This window comes from Rhinatrema bivittatum, unplaced genomic scaffold (assembly GCF_901001135.1).
Source record: "Rhinatrema bivittatum unplaced genomic scaffold, aRhiBiv1.1, whole genome shotgun sequence".
Classification (NCBI taxonomy): domain Eukaryota; kingdom Metazoa; phylum Chordata; class Amphibia; order Gymnophiona; family Rhinatrematidae; genus Rhinatrema; species Rhinatrema bivittatum.
In genome coordinates, this window is record NW_021820713.1 from 254,038 (window position 1) to 265,719 (window position 11,682).

General features: G+C 42.3%; 1 protein-coding gene across 1 annotated transcript; it reads right to left on the minus strand.

Annotated features, from left to right (window-relative positions):
- Positions 1–4,460: 4,460 nt before the first annotated feature.
- Positions 4,461–11,001, minus strand: LOC115081995 (CREB3 regulatory factor). The gene is made up of 5 exons (XM_029586254.1): positions 10,782–11,001; positions 9,322–9,511; positions 9,009–9,082; positions 7,758–7,880; positions 4,461–5,881 (listed from the first exon to the last, which is right to left on the minus strand). Exons 1-5 carry the CDS (start codon positions 10,939–10,941, stop codon positions 5,766–5,768), a joined length of 663 nt encoding a protein of 220 aa, XP_029442114.1. The 5' UTR covers positions 10,942–11,001; the 3' UTR covers positions 4,461–5,765.
- Positions 11,002–11,682: the final 681 nt, after the last annotated feature.

Sequence of the window (11,682 nt, forward strand, 5' to 3'; positions counted from 1 at the left end):
ACAAGCTTTACCTTCTATACTGTCACTCACAGACATTGAACAGAACCGGTCCCAACATTGATCCCTGCAGCACTCAACTTAACACCATTCTCTCTTAGAGTAGTTTCCATTTACTTCACACGCTGCCTTCTATCCATTGACCAGTTACAAAATCCTGGGTTTGAAATTGAGCTCCTATAATTCTACTCATAGTTAATTCTCTGTGAACACAATTTTAGAGATGTACCGAGCCTACTTTAATATACAGGACAAAAATGTATTACTTCTTCTAATGAAGTTTGCATCTAATTTTTTATTATTCAAAACCCTTTAAAAATCAAGCTGGATTGCACCGCTAGCAGCACTTGTAATTCTCTAGTTACAGGGAGAGGACGGACTTCTCGCTAAAGCTAGCAACTGGCTGCCCAACTAGTGCTAATCTTCCATTTTAAAATAACAGCACCTGCAGCAGTTACAACTCTTCCATGTAGCAGTGATCGCTCTAGTGTCTACAATCATAGGGCACTGGTCAGCAAAGGCCAGGCTTCTCTGTGTGCTAGCCCACACATCACCCCTCTTTTTAACTTTGAAGTTGGAATGAATCCATCCTGCAAAGCTTTGCTACAAGCTCTTAACACTGCGCACCTGCACTTCTGGGGACTGAAGGCTGCTACGCAATGGGGGTTCAGACAGGTAAAAAGCACATTCATCTTCAACACATGAGTGAAGAAACAGCTTTATTAGCAACAGGACATGGCAGGTGATGGCAAAGAACTTTGCAAATGAGAATATTTCCAGAAGTGCTCAGATCCTCATACCTGGTCCACACAGGAATATATTTCCTTTTCTTCAAACTGTCAGCTTGCTGTTTTATGTTAGATTGAAAAAGGCTTTTCCTAAGCAAGCTGAATCTTGCTTTATACATGACAATGGAAAGGGAAAAAAAAAAACGAATTAAACCAAGACTAGATTATGATAAAACTCATAAAAGTCAAATAAAAGCATTAGTGAAGGGATGCAGGATATGTTTAATTTTTTTTCCTTTTATTTTCTTACACTTTCTCCCCAGCATTCTGAAAAACAATTTAAAACTGGTGCTGAAATACCTATACAGTACAAAATGATGCTCACCAAGGGCCTTGTTTAGAAAGGCGTTTCTTCAACTTTGTGCCTTTTCTGGCAACAAACCTTTAGCACACAGGATCGCTACAAGACAGATTATGAATCGGAGAGATTTGAGGTTCCTTCATGACACTTTTATCAGAGTTCTGACATTTCTTTCCAAAAGGTTACAGATTTTTCAAGGCTTCAGGGAGTCAAACAAAGTTGGTTTTCATTCTGAACATAAGTAAGGCACAATATAAATCCCTATCATTCTCTGACATGAAGGAAAGTGTGTGGGTCATACATGGTAGACTAGAATAAGCAATCCATCACACAGATTTCAAAAGTGTGGCACAGTCCAACGAGGGAAGCTAAACAGCATTGGTTACAGTGGGAATTAGAGCCAGGTTATTTAGTACATTAGAAAAAGAAGAGACAAAATTTGTGGCGAGGAGGGGGTAGCGTGAAAGAGGAAGGAACTAGAATCAAAAGTGTGGATTTCTTTTAAAGTTTCCCCAGACTAAAGTTAGCCCGTTGAAGCAAACACTTAGCAACGCGGTTATTGCCAGATCTCTTGGGACTTCATTCTCATCCGCATACCATGTATGAATGCTGAAACGCTTTTGGGCTCTGCTCATCCCTGCAGACTTCCCCTCCATGAATTTCCCAGAGGATGGGTAAAAAGCTGTTTGTTTGCTTGGCATCACTTTCAGCTTCTGCCACTATCTACCTCAGCCCCTGGCTGTAGCAGGGAAGGCCGGGCAATATCTGGAGTTATGGGCATGGTGATAACCAGAACCAAGAGAGCTGCAGTTTGGGGGGGTTGGTTGGTGCTGGGATGGTGCCTAGGCTTGGACTGTGCTTTCTGAACAAACAGAACAGCACATGCTGTACATTTTCACTACAAACAATAGTATTCCTGTCTCTGGGAGAGCATGGCTGGAAATGGAGGGATGAACAGAGCAGCCACAGTGAACTCTTCTCAGAAGTGTGTCTATAGTTCCATAGCAGAACATGTACATATTTTAGCCATAAATCTGTTCTGTGTGATAAGTATAGCAGATCTTTAATAACAATTGAGGAAGCAGAATATTACTGGCATCAAAGTACAACCATGTCCAGACGGTTTTTAAATGCCACAGAGTCCTCTGGTTAACATGTAAAGCTGCACAGCTTGCGTAAGTCATCTTTAGGGTAGAGTTAAACCAGCAGGGATTTAACTTTACGCCACATTTTACTGCCAGGTTTACATCAAGTATCGCTGCAGCATTCTGACCAGTCCAGAGTTAGCAGCAAATGGCAGGAATAATATAAAATGCAATTCTTTTTTTCTTTTAACAAAGTGCTTTTCTAGGAGATACATACATATATAAATAGGTACAAAATAAAGTGTCAACATTAAAAAGTTCAACTATTTAACTTAATGGTACATAGAAAAACACTGAAATGCGAGTGTGTAGAATCCACTAAACAGATTCAAAAGGATCATGAAATGCTGGCCCACCATGGGATTCTGGTTTCGCAGACCCCGTCAAGCACCGCGAGCCCTTCCAGGAAAGGGAGAGAGGAGAAGAGAAGGAAGCAGCATTTCCTCGGCCCTTCTGATCCCTGGGGAAATAAGCTCAGCAGGTGCTAAGTAGTTCTGGGTGATTTTCGGGTGCGTGGGCTCTGCCATGCACAGTGGGCACAGCCCCTCCCTTTTCAAGGTCACAAACAGTCACAAGTGCTTTTGGCTGCAACAGAGATGAATTGTTTGCTAAGAAAAGCACTGGAGCCTTCTATTCCTAGAAAAATGCTAGTTTTCAGGAACTGCATCAACCCAACCCTTAATAGTTGTAAAGATGAAGAACTACTGGGGGTTTTCTTCCTAACTTGCATAATCTAGACCCCAAATGCCTCCTGGCAGGCACCTGATCTCCCTCCTCTCTGTTAGTCTGCCTGCTGACGAGAGAAGGAAGAGGGATTCCCAGCACTACAGAGGGGCAGCAGAAGCCAGATCAGTGCCATGAGGAGACCCTAACCCCCTCCCCCCCTGCTCCTTCTACAATGTGTCCTGATGCTTCTTTCCCTTTTCCTATAATAAAAAGCCTGCAGTCTTCCTTGTGAGCAGCCTGGCTTCCGCTGTGCTGGGACGAGAATCCCCTGGGGTGCTCTACTCTACAAAGCACAGAGGTCTGATGCCTGCTAGCATCTGGGGGGGGGAGGAGGAGGAGAATAGAATTAGGCCCCCCCCCCCCACTAAGGAGCATAAGCTATAGTGGAAAGCCCTGCTCTACCCTCTCACCCTGAGCCACAAACCAGCACCCAAGATGCTTAGGGGGAGGGGAGAGGGCATCTCTAACCTGAAAACAAACTGGCAGTGCTGCTTATGACATTGCCTGGGTTTTTCAGTTTCACAATCACTTGCAGCCTAACACTGTCAGAGGTTAGGACCCAAGGCAATGGGAGAGTATATTGGTGGCATCCCTGATTTTGTCCCGAGTGGGTCTCCCATAGAAGCAGTTTAGGAACAACTGCTCGGTGGTGCCAAAAGTAACCAGAGAGCAAGGGAATAAAGAACAGCGAGGACGGAGTTAATCCTGCCGGCAGTACATACCGACTGTTCAGACAGTTCTTCAACCCTCCTGCAGACCAGAATAGAGAAGGATGGAAAGAAGAAAGCAAACCAAGAAAAATACAGAGGGATGGGGAAAGAATAAAGCCCAGACATTAGGACAATGGAAAAAGCAGCAGCCGTGCTCTGGGAACCTGCTGCAGATTCACTGCAGCCCCAGGCCATAAATGTTCTGCTAGCCTCAGGACAAGAGAAGGTCAGACCGTACAACAAGAGGGAGGCGTTAAAAAAGTACACCACACACTAACTGGGGTCCAGGAAACCAGAGAAGGGGCATGCCCTAACCAAAAAAAGAAACTTTTTGGGACAAGAAGCAAAAGTTTCCCCTCTGGATTTTAACACTGACTGAAAAAGCAAACTCCTATGATGGGCTGAAGCACAAATTAAATGTGTTTGTATTAAGAATCAGAGCAACTACATCACTAAAAAAACAAACCGGAAAAGAATTATACAGAAGACTGGAGAAACTAGTCTTGAAATACCTGTACAAAAATATAAAAATCTACAATATATATATATCTTTTTTGTTTTTTTATAGCCTATGTTGATCCTTGGAAATGTCAGAAGCACAATGATACATCAAATTGAAATAAAGTGGCAACAAAGGAATTAGAAGATCTGTAGCTCTCTCTTTACATACATATGTACATTACAATAAAAAATTAGTTTTTATAGTTTGGTTGTTTGGTGGAAGTATTCTACTACAAGCTAAAGAAAATTTTAAACTCTCAGTCAAAAAAAAAAAACACTAGAATAGTTTCCCTAAGTTCAAATATATTAAAATTTCCTACTATAACTTTGCAAAATAATGCTTTTTCTTTTTTTTTTTCTTTTTTTATTAGTAAACTCTACTTCGACACCAACTGATGTACTTTAGAAGCTGGCTAAAGGAAAAGAAAATAGTGTACTAGTCCTTTAGATAATTGGACCCCAAAGCAGAAATAAAAATTCACAGTTGAGTAAAACTCCCTACCCCTGACCCTTTTATTTTAAACTTATTTTTTCTTTTGTTTTTACATTCAGTACAGTATCTTTGTAAGCTGTGCAAAACCTTACGGAGACTGGCAGTTTGCCATGTATTAGTTGCATTTGTCTTTGGTACAAAAAAATAAAAACAAATCACAATAAAATGTGCAAGAACTTGATTTTTTCTTCCGGCCAAGTACCGAAGTTCTAAGGTTTTCAAAGAGATCTTTTGCTTTTTTTTTTATACAATACATAGACTCTGTGGCATATATCTACATTTCCAACATATTCCTATATACATTCAAAAATCTGTAGGAGTTGGAACAAATATGCTTAAACCCCATAATTTTACATTTTTTTTTTTTTTTTTTTTTACCATTTATACATCTGGTCACCCCAGGGTTTTTATATATCATATCATACAAGAGACTTTCCTAGTTCAGAGCGACAGAACCTTCCCCCTTAATACAAGGCACAAAGATTAGACTTGGGTTTTTTCCTGACTTGCACAGACATTTATACACTGTTTTAAGCTCAGAAAAAAATTCCCCATCAGGCACAGCAGCTTTAATGCCACGTGTGCAATATCTAAGTGAAATTAATGGTAGCAAGAGAAAACTGCCTTCTTTAGGAACAAAATATTAATTCTAACTGTCCAAACCTCAAGAGCTACTGCAGCTGAAAAGTGAGTTAAGTTGTGTTCTCGTCATCCCATTCTCCTCAGAGCATAAGCAGCTGTAATGTTTGGCATTTTCTAAAAACTCTTTTTCACAAGCAAAATAGAATACGTTTTGCTTCCAAAACAAAAATAACTCGGAGACGCTGGTCCTAGAGGAGTTTTTTGTGTGTTTTAAACGCCTAGTTTCAGAAGCTGCATTAAAACTATCTCCTTTATGCCCTGACAATGTTGTAGTTAAGCATCTTTTAATATCATGCGTTAAGCTCACTAGTATTTGTTTGTCTGTTTTCTTAAACCAATGTAACCTAATTTTAAAATGTTTACATAATGCTAAATGAACATGCGGAACAGAATGAGATACACAGTGGTGAAAGTAACAGCACAGAAGGAACTCTGACCAGCCAGGGAGGCCAACGGCACCCATTAGGCCTTGGAGGTTGGGATTCGTAGTCCCACCAGGCCACCGGTGGGATCGCCGTCCGAGGTCTTCTCCAAAACCTGGTTCACAAATTCAGAGGTTTGCCCAGCCACCGGTAGCCCTGAGTGAGGGAAGGGAAAACAAGTTTAAGATGGGGGGTTTTTTCTCTTAGTTTCTGTTTTAAAAAGAAACAAAGCCAAATTATAACACGGTTCCCAGAAACAAAGCTCCTCGGGCCTTCATTAATACTAAGGACTGGCATTCAGTTTTATCTTGTGCTTTATTTACTTAGATGTCTGTGCACTAATCAGAGATGAATTTCCATTCCTGTATTCCACAGTACGGGGAACTGAGGCTCCACAAATGAGTTGGAGTGAGACCTGTTTACTGAAAAACTCAAATACATCTCAGCTCTGCACCTTACAGCAGGTTTGGAAAGCTCGTCACAGACGTACGGAGTTACTCCCAATAAAAAAAGTCTACCTACAACTCATTTGTTGATCCTAATTTTCTATGTATTCAAATGCAATAAATGGCAATTGATTTGTATAAAAAAGGAATTTACCAGTCGACATGACTCAGCCACATTGGAACATAGTTGTGCTTTGTAAATAAAGGAAGACAAAACACAGCCAAGCATGGGATGTAAACCGGGCACATTTCTACTCCCCTCTTTTATATCAGCTAAGAAAAATGAAGTTTCAGCTCTAATATGCACACGATTACACAGAGGTCTCTGGGACAAAGCCTAAAGTCTAATGGAAGTGGATTCAGGAAATCCAAGTTCTGTGCTCTTACCACTAGGCTGTGTCTAAAATCGGGTTCCGTGAGGTCCCAAACCCCTCCGGAGACGCACTCCAGGCAAAACACAGTCGCGCTGAGATGTGGCTGTGGCAAACTTTCCCACACTGAGTGCGTGGTGGCACGTCAGCGTGATCAGGTCTAAAAATAGCCCCTGCAACTACCAGCAGTGCATCCTCAACGCTGCCTCAAGCCCCCGGCCCCACTCACCCAACCCTGCCTACCAGGAAGTCAGGCCAATCAGCGTTTGGCCAACTTTCCTCACCAGCCCTGCTGGCTTATTTTTCTTTTTTAAAGGAACCACAGCAAGCAAGGAAAAGCTAAAAAATACTTCCCTGTCTCTGGATGCCAGGACGACGCTGAAGGTGATAAGGACCCAGAGGGGGATGTGGGAATGGAACCCCCGGCTGTGCCCCCCCCCCCCTCAATCTATAAAGGTCAAGCTAGCTCAGGGATCACCAACCCCCTGCTCTACCCAAGGGATAGCCTACGAAGGAACCTAACAGCTCGGAATCTTTCCTGTTAGGAATCCTCTCTTCTTCCTACAATTTTTTTTTTTTTTCTTTTTAAACAAAAATGCCAGACTGCAGGTTTGCACCCCTCCCATCTGCTGGAGTCGGAGAAAATACTGAGGGACTGCAGGTGGCGCTCTCGTTATGTAGCAGGGCCTCAAAGATTTGTTCTCTGCCGCCATCTGCTGGTAGGGATGCAAAAAATGTTCTTTGTATTATGAATGTATTATATGTTATTGTTCAATGTTCTTTGTAAAAAAACCCTGATCTGACTTCCCAGACCAGGGCTATCTTTTCGTTCCATGTAAACCGGACTGATTTGTATTGTGTACAGGAATTCCGGTATATAAAAATTAAAAATAAATAAAAATAAATAAATAAAAACCACTTGTCTGAACTGATCTGGGGAATGCACAGGAACTGGCTATATCCTTACAGAAATGGTGCTTAATGAAGTCATCAAGACTTAACATTAAAAAAGTCATTACAAAAAAAAACAAAAACCGACACACCTCTTAGCATTATAAAAGAGGTGGGAAACCCTTTAGAAAGTAGGGCTCATGAAGTGGAGCTTGATATGTGCCCAGAGTTGTGTTTCTTTTTCAGGAGTAGCTGGAGATGCCTTATTTGTCTCAGAGTGCACAAGAAAAGAAACCTCATCTCACCGGTGCAGGGTTTCCTTACCCAGAGTATCTTTGAGAAGCACGTCAAGTTTCTGTGCCATGTTGGTCCCCTGATCTTCTCTAGGACTCTGCACGCGACTGACAATTTCTTGTTTGATGGAGTTGATTACAAAGAGCAAGTTATCTGTAAAAATAAGATTCCAAAAGAGATTGTAGCAAATCATTCAAGCACCCATGCACACTTGTACATTTATAAACACTATGTGTCTAGAAAAAATATAACCACAGCTCTTAATGTAAACTAAAATTCACATACCTAGTGCTTTTCTCTGCCTTTTTTGTCAAGAGAACCCTTTGCAATCTAGCCCTGTATACAGGGAAATTACAAGACTGTCGTTCTGCATTGTACAGTAATGGGCCTGTACCAGTACAAGTTCTTCCCCTTTTTAAATGTATTATTTAGAAATTAAACAAGACATCCTTGTAATAGAAATAATTAATTCAAGGCCTAAGGAAAAGAAACTACAAACAAGTAATTTGACCAATACTTTACAAAAAACGTAATCAATAGGGCCTAAAAATCTGCAATAGTGCGGAAATAGGAGGATGGGGGGAGAGAGAAATTGAGAAGAAAAAAAAAAAAAAAGAAAAGGCTGGGAAATAGGAAGCAAGCAGCTTCACTGCACAACACAGAAGCAGCCAGGGCTTCATCTGCAGACCAAAAGGGAGTGGTGGTTGGCCATGGCCAAGTGTGAACTCACTCTCTCACAGTGAATCCAAGCCTCGTCTCAGGGTAAGGAGCTCTGCTTCCTCCAAGGGCTGGGAGTGATCCATGAAGCTGCCGATTCCTCAGGGGAGCCGGAACGGATCTATACTGCTAGCTCTGCTCTGCCAGATCTTAAGCCCTCGGTAATGGGACACAAAAAGGGGCTGAATTAGCACAAGTCTGAAAGTTGTGAGCAGGGTGGAAGCCTGGACAATTGGCATTACTGCTCACAACTTTCAGACTTGTGTTAATTCAGACCTTTGTTGTGTCTGTTCGTTGCAGCGTCTTCTTCAGTATCACCCCTTCCCCTTCTATTCCCTGCCATACAGGAGGAGAGGGGGAACTGGATTAGACAGCAGAGTGCTTTCTCTCTTCTCTGTGTGCTCCACCTCTGCCTGCTGACAGCAGATCCACCACAGATTTGTGCACTGTTTTGTATGCAGCCACTTGTTCGTGCCATTGGCTGAGGGTCCCCTGCCTTCAACACCCTCACTGCAGCAGCAAAGCCTTGCCCCTGGCTCTCTGCAGTACAAATATTTTGCTTACCATATTCAGTGTTCAGGCCCCACAACTTCACCTTGTTGGCTTCATACTGAGCTTTCTTCTTTAGTCTGCATGCCCTGCGAACAACGAATGAAATAAAGGTTACACTTCATGTTTACAAGCAGCAATCATTTCTCTCAGCAGAAAGCAGTCCGTTTTCAAATTAACCAGCTATACGGCTAGGAGAAAAGGAAGGGAAGACTTATTACTACTGCAGTAAAAGCCAGAACAAGGCACTAAAGCTGACAAAGAGGAAGTGGGACTAGAACCCACGTCCTCCCTACTCATCTCCAGCAGACGGGGGGAGAGCATCTACCTGGACGCAAGCTTGTTCTTTTCTTTTCGGGACCTCGGTCTGGCAGTTAAAGGAAGCTCGCTGACCGGCGTCAGGTCACTGATCACCTTATTCAGCTTCCTGAGTTCATTGCCGATCTGGAGAAGTTTTCGGGGATTAGGCGTCAGATCTTCTACATCAGTTCTGCGAGATTTTTTCACTGCGTATTTCCCTATTTCAATAAAGAAAGACTTCTTTTATAGGACATACTGAACTGTTAGGTACAAAGCAAAACTGAAAACTAATGTTCCTGCAGTTTGGCCCACAAGAATCGGACCCATTCTTTTCTGCACTTAAATCACAATGGATGCAGCTGGAAGACAGAGACATTGCATTTTAAGTTAAGTGTGTGAGTGAAGCCAGGATGAGAACTGGGAAGCCCTGACTCTGCACTTTCAATGTATTCAATAAAGATTTCTTTCAAAGGTAGCCCTTCTAGTGAAATCGGGGCAGGTTTTCCACCCGGGACAGTCTTCCTTCCAAAAAAGTCTTGTTGGTTTTCGGTTCTTCCTTTGGCCACTGCATCTTCTCACTAACTTGAGTGAAACAACCCACCCCCATGAGATCATCTATTAGCTTCTACAAATTAAACTGCTCACAACAGAGCCTAGTGGAGGAGATCCAGGACAAAACCTGGCTCAGATTATAGGGGTAGGTGGAGGGCAATAAGGTTCTCTTAATCATTGCATATAGTCCTTGGGACACTGACTTGCTCCCATCTTTCCGCACATCAGAAATTATTTGTAACAGAGTAGTAATCCTCTGGCATGTCTAGCAGCTGGTGTTGCCCTAATATACCATGGTCTGCAAGCAATGTGCACGCTTCAACTCTAATCTTTGTACATTTCATCTGTCATTACACAAAGATCCCCTGAAAAAAGGAGAATTTTGAGAGGCATTATTGCATTTGTCAGTATTCAAGCACTAGAAAATAGAAGACCAATGCTGCTGACAAAGAAGAGAACAGCATGTTCTAGACCCTTCCATGACCATTCTGGTTCTGTGGAAAAATAATTGCACTGCAAGATTTTTTTTTTTTTTTTTTTTTTTTAACTCATTCCAAAGCATTTTACCTTGCCTTGTATTAAGTTTGAAACACAGTAGATATGGGGACAAATTCCAGCATTGGTCACAACTTAAATGACCAGACTGGTCTAAGCCTGGCTCATAGCAGATGATTTTTACACTTCTTCATACAGGAGATACTGGGCGTTAAGTCCATTTGAGGAATGGCACCATGCATCATCAGATACATAAACCATGACGTGATGTGTGACTTATCTGTGAGATAAGGGTATGGACAACGGAGGGGTGAAGAAATATACTTTTCACGGGATGAACATATGAACAGATAGGAGAACTGCATCTTTTACCTTTTAAAATACATTCAAAGCACACACACACACTAAAGCAGCAGAAACGCCCCGGGAGCGGCTTCTCACCGTGATGAAGCCCGTTCTTCTGGTACAAGTTACTTGGTAACGTCTCCCTGTTCCACTCGGAAGGCCTCAGCATTCTCTCCTGCTGCGATGGCAGCAGCTGCTCGCTGTACTCCCAAAAGTACCTTCTCTTGCCTCTCTTCCGCGAGGACACTGCCGTCATTTCCTTTAAGTCCTCCACCGAATCATTTTCATATCCTGAAGGCACAAGTAATATCTTTCAGCACTCAGGTCCTAAAAGCATGGCCACCACATGCCCTCTAGGCACGACCAGCATTGGCTATCAATGCCATTTTCTAACTATTTTCACCTGGAATAAAAATATCAGTGCAGTAGCAGCAAGAGTGGAGAAGCCTCACATGCCAAAGTGCAATCGTAAACAAGAAATGAGGAAACAATTTAAATCCAAAAGCTTCTGCATGGTATCCTAGTGAAGTCCCTCCTGAAGAAGCCGACTTACGAATGCTAGAACCGATACAGTGCTATCAGCATAAAACGAAAAAAAGATGTACTTCGAACTTGATATTTAGAAATCTCGTGATTGGATTAAATTAATATTTTTGATGCAGTGCAAATTTCTTTGTTTACATAAGTTATATCAAGACACCATTCAAAGGAACCTAATCTGCATTCAGCTCCCTCTAATAAATTCCTGCTAACCCTCACACGGGGCTTGCTATTTGCCAGCTGCAGAGTCCTCAGGCACATGAAGGCCACCTACTATTTTTTTTTACTTATTTATATTCTGCATGTCAGAGTGGATTGCATTCAGGAACTGGAGGTATTTCCTGTCCCCGGAGGGCTCACAACCTAAGTTCTGTGAAAAAAAAGGCAAGGGAGAGCAAACCGGCTGCCCAAGGTCACAAGGAGCAGTAGTGTGATTTCAACCCTGGTTTCCTTGGCC